This window comes from Anarhichas minor, unplaced genomic scaffold, assembly GCF_050575085.1.
Source record: "Anarhichas minor isolate MPS153535 unplaced genomic scaffold, ASM5057508v1 ptg000051l, whole genome shotgun sequence".
NCBI lineage: Eukaryota > Metazoa > Chordata > Actinopteri > Perciformes > Anarhichadidae > Anarhichas > Anarhichas minor.
In genome coordinates, this window is record NW_027466497.1 from 6,544,799 (window position 1) to 6,566,881 (window position 22,083).

At 40.4% G+C, this 22,083-nt stretch overlaps 1 protein-coding gene and 1 gene segment (V, D, J or C); one reads left to right on the forward strand and one right to left on the reverse strand.

Moving 5' to 3' along the window:
* Positions 1–669: 669 nt before the first annotated feature.
* Positions 670–1,276, reverse strand: LOC142931462 (Ig kappa-b4 chain C region-like). The segment is given in 1 exon segment: positions 670–1,276. A coding segment is annotated over 1 exon segment (264 nt).
* A 3,619-nt stretch (positions 1,277–4,895) lies between these two features.
* Positions 4,896–15,141, forward strand: LOC142931460 (uncharacterized). 2 transcript variants are annotated; one of them, XM_076075380.1, is made up of 7 exons: positions 4,896–4,914; positions 6,675–8,530; positions 9,992–10,120; positions 10,494–10,733; positions 10,873–11,048; positions 11,188–11,303; positions 13,909–15,141. In XM_076075380.1, exons 2-7 carry the CDS (start codon positions 8,422–8,424, stop codon positions 14,087–14,089), a joined length of 951 nt encoding a protein of 316 aa, XP_075931495.1. In that variant the 5' UTR covers positions 4,896–4,914; positions 6,675–8,421; the 3' UTR covers positions 14,090–15,141. The 2 variants fall into 2 exon arrangements, with proteins under 2 accessions (XP_075931495.1, XP_075931494.1); XM_076075379.1 differs by lacking the exon at positions 4,896–4,914 and adding an exon at positions 5,163–5,429.
* The last annotated feature ends 6,942 nt before the right edge of the window (positions 15,142–22,083 follow it).

Here is a 22,083-nt window from a genome sequence, read left to right on the forward strand (position 1 = left end):
TTATCTCGTGTTTGCAAATCCCTTTGTTCACAGTTTGCCTTACAATAGACAGTTTAAACTCACAGCAGATGCTTCCTTTGAAGCCACTGTGACATTGTTAAAATGACCATTGCAGAGACAGAATAGACATTCTTTACCCTCACACATCATATGTGCATGCAAAGGTTTACGCCTTTGCAACTTCAGATAACGCGTCACAAAGGAAGTTAAAAGTATTTCAAACAGAGGATCTCTGTTAATCAAAGCCTCTCTGTGCCTCTGTCTTACGAAGAAGAAAGAAACAGTGCACAATGATAACAGATAACAAGACACCTGGATACTAAACTAATTAAAGTCATCTACTGAAACTACAGTTTGGTGTCTGCTCTTTTAGGACTTACATTCACATGAGACTATGACATATTTTCCCATTACAAGACGATGTAGTTGTTTTCCATCACAATGCTTTTAATGATGTGTCGTTACCAAAGTTAATTCATAACAAAACAAACCTGAAACAACCATGGAGAACATGTTCCCCTTAAAGTATGAAGAAGTGAATATAAAATAAGGATATTGTTGTAATTATTAAGGCTTCATCCTTTATTGTGATTAGTATTCCTGATATAAAATATATGTCACAGAAATAAGTCATGTCTGGTCTATTAATGAAGAGCACAAAGACATTACTATTTGATGACATTTTTATTGTTTTGAACAATTAAAACAAACAATAATACAAAAAGCAAGAAACCATTATGTTGAAACATTTAATGAGGAACAGAGAGAAAGAGAGAGAGAGAGAGAGAGAGAGAGAGAGATCAGTATCAGAGTGAAACCAGCAGCAGAGTCCCAGTGAGTCAGGTCAAGACTGGGAACACTGGTCTCTCCTCAGTGTCTCTGAGAGCGGAGTCTGGGAGCCCTGGGTGGCCTCACAGGTCACAGAGCCCACCTTCCTCCACTGGTCTGCAGGGAGCCTCAGGGTGCTGCTCCAGCTGTAGTGGCCGTCCTTCTCCAGCACCCCGGGGCTCCTGCTCTCCTCCCAGCTGCTGCTGCTGCTGCTGCTGCTGCCGTCCACCTTCCAGGCCAGACTCCAGTCTGAGGGGAAGCCCTTGTTGGCCAGGCACATGAGCGTGGCCTTCCCCTGCTGCAGCTCCTCACTGGAGGGGGGCAGCACCGTCAGGGTGGGAGGGACATCACCTAGGAGACACCAATCAGCTTAGAGGACAGGGACCACACAGCTGTCAATCAAACACCAGACACGTGGACACCTTCACTGTGAGAGAGTTGATTTCCTCCTTTAAGGAGCTTCTGTCAGATGTTCTTTCTGCTCCACCAGTCACTCACTCACACATTGTTTCACTTCCCTTTAAGAAGCCTCTCATGCATATCAGCACAGAGAGAGTCATCATACAGAATGAGCTGAAATATATCAAACTACACTGGAGATAAAACATCAATATGTGGACGAATATTAAATCTTTATCATCAGAAACCTTAACTAAACATTACTAATAAATATTTCGAGGAAACATTTACAAGTACAGAAAATGAAGTGACTACAATCAAACGTTCTTCATGTGGATGTCAGTCATCAATAAAAACTGTTCAAAGATTTAAACATTTGGAAACAATATTTGACACAATGAAGAAGTGTTGCACATTTTCAAATATCTTCATCTTCAATTAGATCAATTCAGTTTGAATCATTAATATTCTGAATTTGTTTTAAAACAGATTTAATTGAGGTTGAAACAAAAAATGTTTTTAAAACATTTGTAGAAGTTTTATCTTTTTTACATTTCCAGCTGTTTAAGTTCCAGTAGGAGAGGAATGAGTAAATACATGTTTAGTAAAGCTGCTCTGAGTTAGTCTCCATGATAAAGGAGCAGAAATAAACACATGAATCCTAAAAGTGTACGATTAAAACAAGATGTATTCATCTGCCTCAAACATCCACAAACTACATTTAAAACATTACTTTAGAATAATTAGTTTAGTATTATTGTGCAGAAACTTACTTCCAACATCCAGTCTGGTTCCTCCACCAAAAGTCAACCACAGTGATACAAAGTCATTGAGCCGCCGTACAAAAACCTCTCACTGTAGAGAGACACGCTCTCTGACTCTGACACAAACAAACTCAACAAACACGTTCACAGTTTACACATTGCATTTAATAAATGGTTAACTGACTAAAAACTGGTTCAGAAATGATACATATGTATTTAACAATTTATTTTAGAAATGTTAGACATCTATGAGCAATATTAACTTGACTTTCACCAAAATCAATTGATGATTGATCAAGATATTCCTGAAGAAAAACTCTCCAACAAATCCTGACAAATGTAAATAATTATCATAAACTCATGTTTTTTTTTACCGTGATAAATTAAAAACAATATTTGTGTTTAAATCCGTCCCACAGTGATGTTGATGTGTGTTGTAGTGAATTAGGGAGATTTTACAAAACATTCCAGAAGAAAATGTTTCCATCAAACTCAAAGCAAAGACTCTTATAAATGAGCACTGACACATTCCTGATCAATACTCTGATGAAGTGATTGATCCATTGATAAACAGCATCATCACAGTAATCCAAGTCCCTGTTGGAGTCAGTCAGAGCATTTCCATAGAGAGCCACTTTGCATCAGCAGCACCATGCTCCAGTGCTCTGGGAGAGTTTATAGTCCTGAGAGTTGAACACTGGATGACTGACAGCTGTCCTTCATCACAGCAGAAGACACAGAAATCCTCCTCATCACAAACATGACTTTGATCTGCGTCCTCATCTGGACTCTCCTCTGCTGCTGCTTCACAGGTAAAGTCCAGAGAATCAAACTCCTCTCCTCTATCAACATCCGTCCCTCTGAAATGAAGCCGACTAAACCGTGACGCTGCTTTATGTGTTTGTCTCTGTGTCCTCAGAGTCCAGAGGCCAGGTCACAGTGACTCAGCCTGGAGCAGTGAGCTCTGCTGTGGGAGGCTCCGTCTCCATCACATGTAGGACCAGTCCGAAGGTTGACAGCACTAGCTACTTACAGTGGTACCAACAGAGAGATGGAGAAGCTCCTAAACTACTCATTTATTATACTAGCACTCGAGCATCAGGGATTGCAGATCGTTTTACAGGCAGTGGATCAAACTCTGACTTCACTCTGACCATCAGTGGAGTCCAGACTGAAGATGCAGCAGTTTACTACTGTCAGAGTTTTCACTCTATCAACAGTCAGTATGTGTTCACACAGTGAAAAAGCGTCGTACAAAAACCTCCCTCAGTCAGACTGAACAGAAACTGAACTGACTGCTGCAGCTGGAAGCTACTGCAGAGACTGATACACTTCACTGAAGACACACACACACACACACGCACACACACACACACACACACAGAAGATTTTATGACTTCTCGGAACAATACATTGACTTACATTCATTTTCTGGGAATTAACTTCATAATCACAACCAGCCTAATCGTATCCCTTATTCTAACCTCAATCCAAGTCTTCAGTCTAAAATGTGATGTTTTACGTGATGCAGAAGGGCCTTTTGTCCTCATAAGGAAGGCAAGTACCCACAATGTGACTGTAATCAGGTTTATGTCCCCACAAGACCTGCAAAAGCACAGAGACACAAACACACTCTATATAGTTGGTTATCTGGTCTATACAGATTACTCAATGTCGATATATATATAATACAAATATAGTTGTGAAGATGAACTAGTTATGGACGACTTGTCTCTCCACCACTCTCAGTATTTAGCATTAAAACACGTGTTTCTTCCTCAGTGAAGTCCTTTAACATCTCAGGTATCTGTTCACTCACACCATCAGAAGATCAGCCTGTATGCTGATGACATCCTATTACCTGCCACTAACTCTTCATTTTACTTTCTATCCTTTTTTCATCTGATCACATGATACAGCAGCTTTTTTTGGCGACTCTCCGCTTATTAAATGTGCAGGTAATATTTTGCATTGTTTGGAAACCACATTTCATCAAACTGAGATAAAGTAGTTAAAAGTCAAGCATTGTATTTATGTCAAAGAAATTACAGATCATCTAGAAAGCAGGAAGCACCTTTCTGTTCACCTGACTTGATAAACATCTACAAAACTGTCTTTCCTAGAATCAATTTACATGTTGTTATTATAGCTGATATTATAACCTCAGACTGACTCTCTTAACATTAGGTTAAAATAAGACAAAAACCTGAAGTTGATATGAGATCCGTGGTGGATCTGGGTCCTTCTACATCACTCGTACATTCTGTACTCGATAGAAAAAAGAAATATATCAATCTTGGTAGGAATTTAAAATGATCATATGTAGTGAGACTTACATTTCTTCCATACCATAATTTACATCAGCCTTTCAAACTGCTTGAATGAAACTGGATCTCATGATATTTTCCCTCCATTATGTCATGATTTAAATAGCCAGAGAGGAGGAAACATGATGGAGTGTTGAGGACAGCTACACTTCACTGACTCTGTGTGTTTGCATATGTGTCCTGCCTCTCTGCTCCCAGCCGTTAAGAGGCCAGTGTTGATCAGTGGCTGTCCAGGCCTTTCAGAGACACTGACACGCCGGCAGCACGATGATGATGTCACTGACTCTACTGCTGACCACCCTGGGGCTCCTTGTTCAGGGTGAGACTCTCTTCTGAACACTTTGGTTCACCACCATGATGTTCTGCTGTGATGGAGAAACAGTGAAACAAGCAGCATTGACCTTCTTCCATCTGTTCTCCATGTTAAAGAAATGAGACTCTTCTGTTTGGATGTTGATCATCTTTCTCCAAACTGGATTTGTCTCAATAACCCTTCTGCTCTTTTTCATGTTTTCCAGATTCATCAGGAGAAATCATCCTGACTCAGTCTGCTGGACCTCAGTCTGTTGTTCCAGGACAGACTGTCTCCATCACATGTAAAGCCAGTTCAACTGCTAGTATCTACCTTCACTGGTACCTTCAGAAATCAGGAGAATCTCCCAAACTTTTGATTTATCAGGCTACAAATCGTCATACTGGAGTTTCAGGTCGTTTCAGTGGAAGTGGGTCTGGGACTGACTTCACTTTGACCATCAGTAGAGTTCAGACTGAAGATGCAGGAGATTATTATTGTTCACAGAGTGGCTACAGCTTCCCATTCACACAGTGATACACCGTCGTACAAAAACCTCCTCAGCTGCAGAGGAACTGATCTCACTCAACAGCTGCATAGAAATAGAAGAAATGTAAGTTTGACTGACGATAAAGTCAATATAACAGTAGAATGTCAGGAAATACTATTTATACTATAGTAATTATCCATCCATCCATTTTCCTCCGCTTATCCAGGGTCGGGTCGCGGTGGCAACAGGCCAAGCATGCAGGCTGACCCAGACTTCCCTCTCACTATATATACTATAGTAATTAATTATGCTATATGTTTAATACCATTGTAAGTATTACTTTTTACTTTGCCAAGCCAATACACACTTAAGCATTTTAATACTTTATTTCATATATTTATAATTTTGTATCCTTCTCCATCATCATACACTAACAGTATAACTGCACGTATTTTTATGAACATGTGAAGAATAAAACTTGAAATAGATTTTTGGTCGTTGTACATTCTAATTAAATTGTTATAAATGCAACATTTTTTTCTTCCTATTTTTTTATCTTCCATGAAATGCACATGACACATATTTTAATTATTGTATATATATAATATATATATAATATATATGTTTAATATTACCTTATCTCTTATTATCAAAATAAAGTTCTCAACCTACCAGGCTGTGTTAGAAGAGTCGGTCCAGATGGAGGTGGAGGAAATGAGAAAGGGAACAGAAACAACCCTCTGATTCTCGTTACTGTAACAGTTACATTACGGTCTGTGGTCGTTTCACTCCGTTGCTCATATGAATCCCATTTGAACCATGCTGTCGCTGGAGTTTCAAAGTTTCATATATTATTTAATGGTGACATCTTCTGGTGCAAATGTGACATTGCTTCATGTTCAGGGGAAGCTTTGTTGATTACAGAAGCAGGACAGCAGTTTAGCATTGTTTTAAGGTCAGACCTTGTTGAGGTATTTCAACTATTCATTGATATTTTCTTCACTGACTCATCAAAGTCTCAGTTGTAGCTTCATCATAGTCGGATAGACCTTCATCTTCACTCTGTGGTTATTTGATATTTAATGTCCTTGTTTTCCAAATAACAGGGAAATAAGGACAGCAACTAAAAACTGTTATCTTCTTTGTCTTTCAATTTTTTATCACTTCATTATTACGTTTCTGATTGGATTCTGTGATCATTTGTAATAACAATACAAGCAATGTACAAAGCATCATCATTATAAACTCCACCCAGGAACAGGGAGGTACAACGACAACAACAACAAAAAGCTTTAAAGCTATAAAATATCTTACCACCAAGCTGAAAAGCAGCAGTTAATTGACCACACTTCTCAAATCACTGCAGCAAGGTCAGAATTTAAACAACTGGAACTCACTAAAATGAAGCTCCTGTTAAATCGCTCTATAATGTGTATAAATCTGCTGTTTTTTATGTTGACACACAGTTTGTACAATAGTAAGAAATAACAGCTTTTATGTGTCGTGTTCTATTCAATTATCTGAACTTTTAGGTCTATTATTTATCATTATTATGTCGTTATTATCTACTACAGGTGCAGTACTCACAGATGGCCATGGGGTTGAAGGGAGGCGCTCTTCTGCACTAGCAGCTGTGAAGAAGATGGGACCAACCAGGTCTGAACACCTAATACCTGTGACAGTCAGCAGAAAGGGCGTGGCCTCCCGCAAAATAACAGACGACAAATCAATGTAGGGATTTAGATATTGATTAATGGAATACCAGTTGGGAGAATGAATCGATAAAAAGAGACGTAAATACTTCAAATCAGATGCGATAAAAACAAAAAACGTTCTCATAAAATATGAAACTAACTATACCTAAGGCTTAAGCTAACATATTGCTAATTGGCACTTAATACAAAATTCAACTTAGGCTGATGAGCAAATTCTCCTCATCTTCACCATTGTGCATCCGGACCCTCGTCTTCATTCCTCTGCTCCTTATCCATCCAGTTCAGGGCTCATATTTTTGTTGTTGATTGTAGCACGTTAACATGTAAAAATGTTCTAATTAGCACTAAATACAAGGTATAGTCGAGACTGGTGGGACTGACGTTTGTTTTTAAATATCTACTAAACCAAAAAGTACAAATTTAACAAATTTAAATTTTGACCTGATGCCAAATGAGAAGTCAGGCGAACATCAACGTTGTCACAGTCTATCCTCTGGGGAACATGAGTGTTAGTACCAAATGTCATGGAGATCAATCGTTGTTGAGATATCTCACTCTGGACCAAACAGGCCCACAGACCCACCATGACATCCTGCTAGCATTGTTAACAATAAAGTGAAGATACATGAGAAAACGTGACCATAACAGCTGTAGAGATTTACAACAGTTTTACTATTATTTTAGTCTGCAATCAAATGCATCTCATCTATTTTGTTCTTTTCCTTGAGTTGATTGAGAAGGATCATAAATCGATTCATCCAGAAGACACTGTGAAGACCAGACACACAGAAACACAACAAATCACTGGAAACTGTTGCACATCTTCCTGTAAATAAATAGTCAATGTTTTGTTGTTTTTACCGTAAATAACGTGACATAATAAACGTCAGAAAGCGACTTAAAGCACACCACAACAAGACAGGATAACTCACAGCTTTGCCTTCAAAATAAGAGACTTGCTGTTTTCATGCCATTTGTTCTTAGACCTGCACTCTGTCATTTTCTTTAACACAATATGCAAATTAACTGCAACTTTCCTAAACTAATGATGTTAATCTGTTTGTTTGTTTTCTTCAGAAGACTTTACTAACATAAAGTTTCATGTTTTAAGTTGACATAGTTGTTTCTTGCAGTACTTTATTCCTGTCAGTAGTCCTTGTTTGTAAAATATGTTGGTAGGCAGACGACATTACGTCCATTCATTTGTAAGTCATTTATTCTGCGACATCTGAGTGCAAAACACTCAGATGTCGCAAATGTTGAATACGAAAAAAAGTGCAGTGAAGCCTTCACAATAGTGGTATCATTGTTTTTTTAAATAGTGGAGTTTAAGAAAGGATATTTACTCAACGGCCGACTTATGCAGCACCAGTGCATCGTTGGAGCTTTTATTTTGACACAAATGACCTGAACACATCTGGGGCTGTTCTTCGAGGTGCTTGACTCAACATGCAGCAGCAGAGACGGTTTACAGAGAGTAGAAACAGGGACAGGAGGGGCACTCACAGCTTGACTGGGAGTTTTGTTTTCCCTCTCACTCCACACAGAAACTTGTTTTAAAACTTGTAATATCAATACTTTTTTTTTTTGTTCCTCCACCGCTGCAATGTCGTCCACCGGGAGCTCCCTGGCCTGTGAGGGGATGTACTCCAAACTGATAGACGACGAGGGCGCATATGACGATCTGAACCGCAGGCCAGATGTGGGGCTCAGCGGTAAGTACTCAAAGTATTTCATGTAACTGCTGAGTCTTCACCGGAGAATTAAAATCACTTCTGCTGCTTAATATTTGAGTTACTTTTATTTGAGTCTCTCTTGTTGACTGTTTTCAGTTCACGCGCTGCTTTATTGAAGACAGAATGTGTAAAATACCGGATTCACTACACAAATCAAAACACACGCAAGCTACGTTATTTCACCTTAATGTCAGTTTTGCACACCTTTGTTTGTGTCATCCAGCAGTAGAATGCAGTAAATATTTAGTTTGCAATTAATAATTAATTAATTAATGTAATTAATATTCTGTTCATAGATTCATTGTTTGGTCTATTAAATGTCAGAAACTGTTTCTGCTTTAAACTTGTCTCATAGTGCACTTTTCAAAACAAAACAAAAGTGCAAAGTGCATTACAAAGAGCAAACACTACACACATTACAACATAAAATCCATACAAAGTACCGCAATAGTGTAAAAATGAACTTGTCCTTGTGGGCATGTTAGCATGCAGATGTTAAATTAGTAATAACTAAAGCTAAAATAGAGTAAAAGACCTTTAAGGATATTTAAGTAATGGGTGAAAGATCAAAGGGTTGAAGCCAGTAACTTTGCATTCACTTTTTTTTTCCACACAAACTCTTCTTGGGATTTGGAATCAGCTCTCGATCATTTAATTTATTGACTAAATGTAACAAAAAAACGTGGATTATGATTCATGGACAAAATCGAGTCAGACTGCTTCTGGCAAACCGTATTCACTAAATATCATGAACGTCAGTTCATATCAGACACTGACAGCCTAACAACAGCGTTAACAATAAATCCTTAAATCTGTGTGGGAATAAATCTTCCCGCCTGGTGACGGTTGTATCGTGTCCAAACAAATCAAATCCGTCACTGTCGTGCAGCCAAATCTCCAACATCCCAGAAACTGACTTGACAGCTTTTTCACAAGTCTGAACAGAGCAGAGTAGATTCCTCTGAGTTATTCTCCTGTAAATGAAGACATTGTAAAGAGCTGGAGGGGCCACGACGCGTAAGATCCGGTACCATACCATCATAGTATACGCAAGTTCTGGTATCAAAATCAGTATCGGGAGAGAAAAATGGTTGCAGAACATCTCTACTAAAAGTGTTGATTTCAGTTTAGTTGATTTCATGCATCACAACTGTTGCAGTTCCTTTAATGCAACAGTACAGCAGCACGGTCACGTGCAGTGAGGGGTTCATTTAGGGCACTTGTGTTCATAAACTTACACTCCGAAGTGAAAACATACAAACCAGCATTATGTCAGGCGTGAGAAAGCAAGACAAGTTACAGCAGTAAATTGCTGCCACCGGGACAAAAAAACATTCACATTAAACGAGCTTGATATTTAGCTCTATGTATCAGTATACAATATCCAGAAAACTTGATTTATTAGATTGATAAACAATCTTACCGTCTTCCCACTTCCAGCTCACCCAGTCTCCCCAATCAGACTGATCCCCAGGCCGAGCGGCCCCGGGCCCTACCGCCTCGCCACCATCTGCCTGGCTACGCTGTGTGCCGTCCTGCTGATCTCCATCATAGCCGTCACCGCACACTGTGAGTATGCGAACTGTCAGATACTTATGTCTTTCATTTTGTTTATTGCTTTTGGTATTAAAGTTTTTTTTTAAATACATTAAAGGAACCCTGTGGAGTTTTTCTGACACTAGCGGTGTACCAACATTCCCAACACGCGTTCAACCAGCACAAACATGTGGACGAGGGTGTCATCAGACGCCTTTTGCAGACTACCGATGCTGTATTATTAAAATGACTAAATTACAAATAAAAACACTCACCTGCATCCTTCAGGTCAACTTTTAGCTTAAAGCAGTGTGATCCGGAACTTAGATACTTTCATACTTTCCAAGATGTTCCTCTTCAATGATCTTTAAGTTAATTGATAATGTTTACCATATATGTTCCACAGATAAGAACAAACCTCAGAGAGATGGAGAAGTGACCTCAGAGATGCAGAAGCAGACGCAGGACTCGGACACGTCGGCTTTGACTGCCTCCATCAGCAAACTGCAGGAGGAGAAAAAACAGCTGCAGGAGGAGAGAAAACAGCTGCAGGAGGAGAGAAAACAGCTGCAGGAGGAGAAAAAACAGCTGCAGAAAGAGAAGAACGAGCTTCTGGCCAAACTGGACACAATGATAGCCACTAAAGGTAGACGGCTCCATATTTGTATATGGGTTTGTTTTGGTCACACACATATAAACTTCTAGACTGTTACTGAGGATGAACTGTGCATTTTGAGGACCGCACTGATCTGCTTCCCGGATGCTTAATCGCTCTCTTTCATCAGCTCCTGAGGTGATCAAACCCACGACGAAGGCCCCGATCGTCTGCCCCGTGGACTGGCATCTCTTCAACAACAGCTGTTACTTCATCTCCAGAACCACGAGGGATTGGCCCGAGAGCAAGTCGTACTGCCAGAGCCAAGGAGCTTACCTGGCCATCATCCACACAGCGGAGGAGCAGGTACAGTGTGCGACACGAGCTGCACGGTCGCAATGTGACGGTCAATTGAGCTGTCTATCTGCTGTACAAAAACAACCAGTGATGAATGCGTTCCTTGGATGCACTTCAACATTTCTTTTGTCTGCGTGTTTCCTCTCAGTCGTTTCTGTGGGATCATCTTCCCAGAGGCCACTGGAACTCCTACTGGTTCGGGATCACTGACGGGCACACAGAGGATGAGTGGAAATGGGTGGATGACACCCCGCTCGTCGGAGGGTAGGTTCACTTCTTTTACAACTCATCTCGCCTCCTAACCAGGCGGAAATGTGTCTTAAAGCTGCATTCTCTCTAGTGTCCACCAGGGGGCGACTCCTCTGGTTGTATAGAAGTCTATGAGAAAATGACTCTACTTCTCTCTTGATTTATTACCTCAGTAAACATTGTAAACATGAGTTTATGGTCTCAATCTCTAGTTTCAAGTCTTCTTCAATACAGCATGATGTTCATTTAGTACATTTGCTCCATTTAGAGTCAAACAGACCATAAAGCAGGTAAACACATCGTAGTTTTTAAAAAGAGATGTCACTTCCGCGACTTTTGGGTTTGTAGTATTTCTAATTATGTATTTTCAAAGTTTTACAAAAAAATGCAGATTTCCGGACATACAAAATTATCTTTTAAATTGAGAAACATCATATGAGATATTCATGGCACAACTTGACTGATTGTCAAAAAATAAAGATTTGTCTCTTGCCAATGACTAGTGTAGCTACTAAAGCCTGCAATACATACAAAAGTGTACAATAAACAAAAGTTTCTCACTCATTCTTGTATTTATTTATTATTTATGAGGAACTTCACAAGGTATTAAAGAAGATACAGGAGATGAAAGTGGCCTTGAAAGGACTGAGTCTCTGTTGGTCGATAAGTGGAGTTATGAACAGTTCATTTCTGCCCAAACTTTGAGTTCACTCCTGTGGCTGCAGACTGTCTGTGATTCACACATACCTGAACAAACACCCACACACACATTGACTGACCATTGGACCTCTGTTGAACACTGACCTGCAGACTTTGGCACAGATTTGGGTCTGCAAGCCGCACTGTGACGGTTGTTGGACTGGTTCACGCTGAACGAGGCCGAGTGGAGAGAGTCAGCTGGCGAGGGGGAAGATGTAGCCAGCGGAGGGAAAAGGGGGAAGCAGACGAGGCAAATAAACGCTGTTCAGTGCAAACTAACGCAATACTTCCTGTTTCACTGGAAAGTCATCCCTGAGGTGCAGAACATTTTTGAATGGAAAAAAATCAAAAAAGGAAGTGAAGTTTCTGGACTCCAAAAACAGAATTGTCAGGGCCGATTCAAAGGTCTGGACCCAGGCAATGGAAAAGTATACTTCTTTAAAGCTATTAACGGTTTGAAACCAATGTGATCCTTATTCTTAGCCAGCAGCATCGAGGGATGCAGATGTCAAAGGTTTTAGTAAACGAGAGAGACAATCTCTCCAGCTAACTATTTCTGGCACTTTTCGGGGACAACGCGATGAATATCCTCCAGGAGAGATGAAATGTGCACCGTATCGCCACATTTAAACTACATTACATTTCCAACTCTCTGAATGACGGCTGGCCTGCTTTTTCCTGTTATAGTCATTATTATAAATTGAATATTTTGTGGTTTTGGACTGCTGGTTAGACTGCTAGTTAATTGTATTTACATTAATCGTAGTAATGTGAGGCATCGATGTTAAGTACATAAACAATGAGTTAAAGGTTCTAGATGTTACAGATGTGAGGTAACAGCTGGAGGCAGGCCCAGATCATGTCCGCCTGCTGAAACACCAGCTCTGAGCAGCCTTATGTAACTGCTGCGGGGAGCTTCACGGCAGGTGAACCCTGACCTCTGATCTCTGATGAAAAACAAATGAGTCTGAAGAAACTGTGGAAAAGTACATTTTGCTTTAAAACGCAAAGTCATCTTCTAGTCTGGCTTCCCGCTTGTTTTAATATTTTGTTCTCAGTGAAGTTTCGTTCCCATCTTCTGCCAACTCAACAGATTTTCTAATAACCATCTGATTTCTCTTCCTCATTTTGAAAATGTCAAACCTTTTGTCATTCCTCTTTTGCCTCCTGCATTCCTTTCCTTCCTCTTTTCCTGTTGAGATGTTCGTTATTTTTTTCCTCATGTTGTTTCGGCTCAGCTTGCTGCTGGGTGATTTCATATTTACTGTAATATTTAACCTTTATTCTTGAACCTTTAACCACTTTTTACGCGGGCTGCTACTCTTATGTTTGTATCCTGTAAGCTTCTCTAGAAATAAATTAGTAGGATTAATTGATTCATGAGTGTATAGACTCACATAAAAGTAAGTCTTCTTAATCATCATCACTTATTTTCATTTTATTTAACCTTTATTCACTCAATTGCCGAAAGATAATTCTATAATTTACACCTAATTTACCAAACTTCTCATTTGTTCGACAGATTGTCTTCTCGGAGAACATCCAGATATTTACACGTTGAGACTCGTTCATCACCTTATTATTAACTCGTGACCCACTCGATGTGTGTCTGTATCTGCAGAGGCTCTGCCCTCTTTTCTTATATGATTATGTTCCAGACGTTTCTGGGCCTCAATGAAAACGTTGCGACAAGGTGACCGATTGTAAATGCCCATCCAAGAGGATGCACACAACGCAGAAAAAACACAAATAAAATGAGACAAAATGACAAGCGGGCAAAGCTGGTTCAAGATTAGACTGACTCTGGCGTTGGCTTTTACCCGCTGGCTGCGATTTTGAGTATTGTGTTTACAATTCTACTCACTACCCTTTGACTGTATTGTTGACCGAGGTGATTTTTTTCCCCCTCTACTAACTGCAGTTTTTGGGAGGTCGGCGAGCCCAACAACCACATCAACGAGGACTGTGGCTACATTGTGAAAACACTCGTGTTGGAGCGAGTGGCGATCCGGAGCTGGTACGACGCCCCCTGCACCATGTACTTGCCCTTCATCTGTGAGAAAGACATGGCCGCCGTCGCCAGCTCCGCCGTACCACACTGAGACATCAGCGCCGCTCTGGTCGTCTGTAGTTTGTCCCCTGCAGGCATGAGAGCAACTTAAAAACTGACACAATACAGTCAGATATTTCAGGTTTACGGGATGAATATGAGATGAATGAAATTTAATGAACTTCTCTCCTTTTATTGTTTTAAAAGCACTGGTCTGTCCAGTCCTCAGTCCAACATGAGAGGAAGTAGAGCTACAGTCATGTTGAGTTACTAATATTCACGTGTGGCTTCGGCAGTTGTTTTTTATAGCAGCAGTCTGGTTGAATTGGTGTGTCTTCTTGCATTGCTGTTAGTTAGTAGTTGACTGTAAATTGAGATTTACAGGACCCTGAGGTGAAATGCTGCTCCCTATTTGTTTTGAGTATCTGGCCAAATCTTACTCATTGCATCTTTAAAGAAACTCCTATGAGATTATTATGGAACTGTTCCTTTTTAGGTCTTTAGAAGTACAATAAATAAACACAAAGGTAACATTTAGATTGGAGAACTTCACATCAAGTCCAGTTAGACTGAAGAGGTTTTTTCATCACGTTTCCTTGTAAATTGAAGGATGTTGCAGCCTGAGAGGAAGACTCAATTATCAGGGTTGAATAATACCACTGCTAATAATTATCCATCAAGTATCAGATCATAACTACCGAACCTCCTCGAATGAGGGCTGTGGTGCTTCTTTGGCTTTATGTTACCAAAGGTGTTTCATAAGGTTTTACTTTTGTTTCTTTGTCTTTTACTACATAAACGATTCGTTTTTTGTTTTGTTTTCTTTTGATCAGGGATTCAAGATAATTATCAATGTTGTCATTTCTTTTTTTACATATTAAATTAACTTTTTAGTGTTTATAATAGATGTATGTTAACTGTACAAGTATCATGATGGTGACTGTGCACACGTGTGATTAAGAATGATCATTTTGAATATAATGCACTTTTAAATAAAGTTTCATACTTTTTTTGTTTTCGATTTGAATGTAACGTGAATCAAATATTTGAAATTATGCAGAAACATGTCCTGTGGATCTTGTAAATAAATAATAATGATAATTGTTTTGTCTCACATTACTTGTGTTTTATTTAATTGTATGAACAATGCTTCAGAGTACTATGTGCGATGGGAAAGATTTCTCTTTGGTGTTACAACTCACATCTCTACTGTTTTGATTCAGTCTCGCTGCTCATCGTCCTTGTCATCCTTGTTGTTGTTGTTGTTTTTGCCCAGCAGGTGGCACTAACAACACGAGCAGTCCATCTGTAGAATGTGTATGGGTGGGAGTCTGCAGGCCACATTTACCTAAAGATAGCAAAGAAAATAGAGTACAGAGCAACTTTAGTAGATTGTTAAACTCTTCATGGTGAATTTATGTATTTCTTGGTGCGAAAAGTTTCAGTTTTGGTTCATAAAAGTATGGAAAGCGTTTTGAAAAAAAATGTAAAGCTGCTTTGACTGTCTGATTGACGGGTTAAGATTTTGTCTCTTCTTCTCTGGACTTGAAGCCCTACATATTGTCTTCATCTCGTCCACTTCCTGTCTTGTCAAAGTGGGCTGAGAGTGTCCCTGAATGAAGAAGCCAAATGTGGGGTTTGTTGTGTGCACGGTTTTTATTGCTCCTTCCCTCCTGAGCTCGTTAGCACAGCGAGTTATCAGGAAGTTAGCCAGCCCTCTTCTGTCACAGTCCATTATCCCAGATTACAGGCTGACACAGAGAGAGAGACAGGGGGGAGTAATAGTGTCCCTTCAACAAATCAAACAACAGACCTGTTTCTAGTTTCAGTTTCAGGAACCCGAAAAGAAAATGTCTATTTCAGAAGCATAAACAGAAAATGCAGGGGGACAAAAAGCATAAACATGGTGCTCAAATCATTCAGCTACAATCACCCATAAAGTCTCCAGTAACTATCATGTAGAAGGCAAAATAGTATTTCAAGGTTTTAAAGGTTTGTACATGAACTACATTAAAAAAATGTATTTGCATTCATGGAAATAAATAACAAAAATTCTCAACTCTGTGAGGTGCCAATTTGTACATTCAGACAAGTTGTGCATATTGCATAATTCCTCCGATTCATACTAAGTGAAAGAAGATGGGGGATTAACTACTAATACTATAGTTTCCTGATTGAACTTTAATGTAAAAACTGTGCTTTGAGAGCTGCTAGAAATACAACGTGGGACTTGAAGTTACAACATCTGCGTGGCCGAATTAATGTTTCTTAAACATCTGAGCTGTCAGCGTTTTTCAATACACAGCAGGTCTCACACGGGGGATAAACATGTGTTCAGATCAGGCTGCACAATCCTGCACAAACACATTTTTTTAATGATGACAAATAATTGAACAAAATGAAGCTGGTTAATTGAAAGTTAAAAATACGATTAAAGAAAACAAACTCTTTTGGGAAGTAGGAAACAAAGTTGGCGCCTTGACAAGAGAGTTGTTGTGTGCGTTTTTTACACTGATTGTTTGGTTTTGTACATTCAAAATCAATATATAAGACAAACTCACGCAGAACATTTTGTCTGATGCACAAACTTTCTGGCTTTTGTCAAATATATCTTTTCATAGAAGAAGAAGAGAGTGGAGCACGTATCACACACACACACACACACACACACACACACACAAATGTACTCAAAGAACAGACGCACACATCTGATACCTAAAAAATGGTGTAACACAACTTTTGTTTGCAAATTCTGAAACCATTAATGAATTAATTTTAAATACTGACTATAATCTATGAAATGTTGCACTTAACCTCATGCAGTGCCTGAAAGTTAAATAAACCTGAGCAGCAGAAAGGACTTGAGTGCCTCGCTGTAGGACAATATGTCCCTGAATAATGTCAGCACTCTAAAAACCTGTTGCGTCAATTGCTAAAAAGAGACACAGCGCAAGGTGAGGCTTACTCTCAAAGTCCCCCTTAGAGGAGGCCATCAAACACCACTGATGATGTCAGCATGAAGCATGAGGTCAAACGCTGGATTAGCAGGATCTCCAGCCAATGAGGACAAGGCTTGCGGCTTAGAGCTGCAGTGTAGTAACGAGGACACATTAGCTGACAGAGCAGAGAGGTTGACATTGTGAGTTCACGTCTTACGCATACAAAACAGCCAATTGGCACGCCGTCAACGGAGACGATTGAGCTCATCTAAAAAGTTGTCTCTTGGAAAATGTTGATATCGGCTGATAACCACGTTGGAGGTTTTAGTGTCTTGACGACCACAAACAGAAATAAATTCTTATTTTGTTGGTTTCCATCTCTTCTTCTACGAATGTCCCGCAACACAAACAGTTCTCCTGCAGCGTTTAGGCAGCAAAACTACATGGTTCGCGGTTTGGGTTAATGTAGCTACAGACGTGTCGATACTTAAGTACAGAAGTTATGTGACAAATAAGTCAACATTGACTTCTGGTTTTAATGGGACTCAAACAACAGTCTTCTGGGTAAAAGTCTTCTGTTTTTGGACCCATCCATCCACCGTGACCTCCTCCCTGTATGGACGTTATCGCTCGTTATGCTACGACAGATATTTCATAAAGGAATTGGTGGAGATCGTACCAGAGCTAAAAAGAAAAGTGAATATTGGACAGAAGTCCATGTGGTGGACAAAAACACAACCCAAAATATTGGTAACTTCATAAACTGACAGCATGTCAGGCGTCATGTCATGTGTCTCCAGGTATATATGTAGAAACAGTTTCCTTGCCACCCAAAAATGTGATTTACTATACAACAAAACTTTACTATTTTCTCCTATCTTATCCTATTTCCTCCCAGATTACGTTTGTTTTTGACATATTTTAAATGCATTTCTAATTATACTTTGCAGTACTCTACCTAAGCAGGGGGACATGGTGGATATACTGGCCAACACAGGACTCTGAACGGGGAGACCACTGTCCATGTCTGGTGTGCAACCAAAAGACGATGTTGACGGACAAGTAACATAAAAAATGTTACATCAAATATCTGGTTGTTGCATGATCTGTTGTCCTAGTCAATATTCCAGCAACGGACTCAAGTTCTACAGAATTCAGACAGGATCAGGATCGTTTCAGAGCAACAGGTGTTTCAGTTTAACCAGTGACCGTGTTAGCTGGTGACTTTCAGCCGAATGAGTCCGTGGTTGCTCGTGGTAACTTGCTTAAATGGTTGGCGTAGATAATAAACAGAGATGAGTATGTATTTTTAATTGATTGAAGGCTTCTACGAGGACACCTACATGTTCTGTTGGTGTTTTCAACAGCTGCCGACACTGAGAGCATCTTAGAGTCACCAGTTAACATGTTCACTCGTTAAACCGGCGGCGTCTATGGCTGCAAGCTGTTGAAAGGGTTGACCATCACTGGACTGTTTGTAGCGCCCATTTTTAAAGTGAATAAAGTCAAACCTCTGAGTCTCTGTCATGAATGTATAACAGAGTTGGATCCTCTAGTGACTTGAAGCTGGTAATGTCTCTCTGGTGTCACGTTACACGCTGGGTTTCACCACCAAACACATGTTGATACACACTAAATATGGGGCCTCTTGCTAATGTGTTCTACTCACTCACTAACGTTACTCGGATCTGGAAGGTGAACTTGTTTAGGTTGCAATCGCCATCTTTGGTGGTTAATGCCCTCACATAGCTTGACAAGCTATTGCACTCCGTCGCTGTTCCGTAACGTACGTCATCGTTGTGTACAAACTGTAAGAGGATCTATATGGATGGGGGAGAAATGAACTATTCCTTTAGGGATGTGATTAATATCACACACATTATGAGAAGTTCCCCACCTTTCCTAGAAGAAGAAGAAGAAAAAGAAAATCTCCCCTCAAGCCACAAATCAGATTACAAGATGTCAAGGAGGGGGCGGACCAAAGAGATCATCTCTCATTGGAGAGCAACACCTGCTCTACTTCCTGTCATGGATCGAATCAAAACCTCTCTCTTTTCCTGCCTCACTGTCGGCATCCAAATATATCTGACCTCCGTTTGTTTGAACCCAGTGTGGAGAAGAAATTACTTCCAAAGTGCTGATGATTTGGCCTTATAAAATTAAGTTTGGATGGTCCCACTGTCTCTTGATTTTTAATTACAGTTTGAAAAAGCAGCTGCCATATTTCTGAGGCAAAACTCTGCATTTGACTCTTGATCCACTTGCGTTCGCTGCCTTCGCTGTGTGTCAGGTGTGACGCACTTTCAGCCTGACCTGCTCTAATTCCCTAACGAGATTGCCCGTCCCCGGATATCCCATTAGTCCCTGATTAACCGGGCTCAGCTCATTAGCGTTGCGAAAACCAATTCACCCATGTCAACCTCCGCCCCAGACTATCCATCCCCGCTCCTGCATCCTGACAGAAAACATGCACTGCAATGCCAGGATTCAGAGTACAATGTCACCTCTCTGTTGTCGTGGGACACAAGGGACATATCCTGAGAATCAAGTGAACTGAAGAAATGAAAATAATGTCTCTAATGTATGAATATGTGGTTACAAATGATCTTACGTGCTGCTTCCTTAGGATGACTAAAATTGTTGGAATTAGGCTCATTTTTGCATTTTTTAATTTTTGTTCTGGCTTTTAGTTTGCAGTCATTACACCTACATAAATACGGGTTGCTCGTCGCATTAAACAAAACTTTCTTTCATATTTTATTACGTGCATGGCTGATGTGTCAGTTTCCTTCCCTCAGGGCCTAATTTCCAAGTGCAACAGGTGTAGTTTCTCTGCAAACCTGCACAGTCTTTCGTCTCCTCTCTCATATTCTCACATTTCACCTCCAGCTGTTCCCTTTCTCTTCCTGCCTTCTTCTTTTATTTTGACCTCATAACCTAATTTTCCTGCTCCAATCGGTTTACCTGCCTCCTCTCGCCAGGCTCCCCTCTCCCTGTCTTTCTCTCTCCCTCTACCTTCCCTCTCTATTTCCATCTTTGAGCTTTATCCCTTCATCCCTTATCTCCCTCATCCCCTCCAATCCTCATCTGTTCTTCACTGTGGAGGAAGGGAGAGAGAAAGAGAGAGTTTCTCACTAGTAAACTGCTACCAGTCTGCCGGGGGAGAGCGTCGGAGGAGCCTGCGAGCACCCTGGGATTGTGGAATCTAAAAAAACTTCAAAGGGGACCAGGATCTGCAGTCGGTGCAGAAGGAGAGAATTGACCACGTTGTGTGTGGAAAAAGGTGAGTTTCTTCTTCTACGCTTCCTCTTTTCAGGTGCTTCCTCTGCTGTTGTAGAACATTTGGAGCTGCGGCGAAACGCTGTGAAGCTGCGTCCTCTAACTTTGTGAGACTAGAAAGAAAGGAAGTGGATTTCCTTTGCTTTTGTGTGAATTAAAAAAAACAGGAAGTGGACTATTGCTTCACCGTGCAACTCAGGAGAGTTATGGTAAACTATTTCCGCACATGGCCTCCTGCTAACCACGAAATGTAGCTGCAACCGCACGTTGCAGTGATTTTGTAGAAGCATGAGCTTTCCCTCCAATGCTCACTTCTGAGTTGTTGTGTAAAATCCAGCACGAGAAAGCTTCTCCACTCTGCAGGCTCCTAATACTTTCTTTAGTATATAGAATTGCATCCAAAGTAATGATTCCTTAAACCCTTTGAAGGTGATCTTTGGATTGTAGGGAAGCTGCCAAAGAGGATTGGTGCCTCAGGTGTGGCAGCAGTAAGCTGCAGCCTGAACTGTCACACAGGGCCCGACGTCCTCCGGCTCACTCAGGCCAGCAGATTTCTATGCTGCAGGCTCGATGTTGCTTTGGGGGGCTATTGCAAAACGGGGTTTTGTTTCTTACTGATACACTTTTTCAATTGTTTTTGGAATTCTTCTGGAGAACGGTTTCACTTGAGAGCAGAAACTTTTCATGTGTGAGCGCACAAATACATTATCGTTTCTGTCAAGTAAGAGAACGGGACCGCAGAGGAGGAGCTGCTGATGTTTGACTGTGACATAGACTCCACATCTCCCTCCCTGCCTGTGTATCTGATCCCGGAGTAAAGAGCAGTCAGTAATCGGATGACAGGAGATTTGACCTGTAAAGCTTCCTTTAAGATGTCCTGCCGGGGATTTAAAGCCCTGTAGCAGCCCACCCTACAACCACTGCCCATATCCTCCACCCTGCATCCTGTCACAGGCTGCAAGTAGTCCTCATCCTGACCCTTCACTTCTTCTGTTAAATGAATCCTTTGATTGTATTGTGCACAACACATGTCGGGCTGCAGCTTTACCTTATTAATTATTCTTCTATTCTATTAAGTGTTCAGTCTATGAAAATGTCGGCATGACATTTTAAGGCTTATGGTCACTGAACATTTTAAAACCTAAAGGTATCAGATGTATGATGATTTAAAAGCGAGAAAAGCTGCTTTTCAGCAAATCCAAAGCGTTTAAGAAGCTGAAACCCGGGAATGTTTGGCATTTCAACAAGTTTTTATTTTTCCCTGTCTGACTGTGTTCCCACAAACTGCCACGTTGCATCACCATATTATATTAGTATTATTTTCACCGTTGCAAATGAGTAATGTTTAAGCTTAATTATAAGAGAGGGGGGGGGGGGAAACTGTTGCAACAAGTGGTTGAAGTTATTTTCTGTATCCAACTGAATTAATTTTTGCATTTTGTCAACCACGCATTGAACGATGGAAATTCCGCTATTTAGCATCAACAATCATATGATTAGTGCAGAGTTTTAGCTTTGAAAGACTTTCCTTGCCATTAAGCTGAATTTAGCACGGAGGTTGTCGGGGTTAAATAAGTCAGGCGGCAGTATCCTATTACAGTATTAGTGTTAGGCACATACTCCTAACTTCTACATTCAGGTCTCGAAATCAAAATGTTGTTGAAGTAAAGGAACCGGTGTGTTTGAAAAGACAGCGATGACATTTAATACCTGGAGTAAAAAGCCATTCGGCGCTTCTCTCGTTGCTGTTGCCTCACTGGGATGTCGGCGACTGAAAATGATTGTCCATGTTCATTGGTCTGGGTCCAAGCTAATGAGTTGAAAATGA

Coding starts and splice junctions, on each gene's coding strand:
- LOC142931460 (XM_076075380.1), top strand. CDS start 8,422: ATGTCGTCCACCGGGAGCTCCCTGGCCTGTGAGGGGATGTACTCCAAA. Junction 8,531..9,991: donor GCCAGATGTGGGGCTCAGCG/GTAAGTACTCAA, acceptor TCCCACTTCCAG/CTCACCCAGTCTCCCCAATC. Junction 11,049..11,187: donor TCCACACAGCGGAGGAGCAG/GTACAGTGTGCG, acceptor GTTTCCTCTCAG/TCGTTTCTGTGGGATCATCT.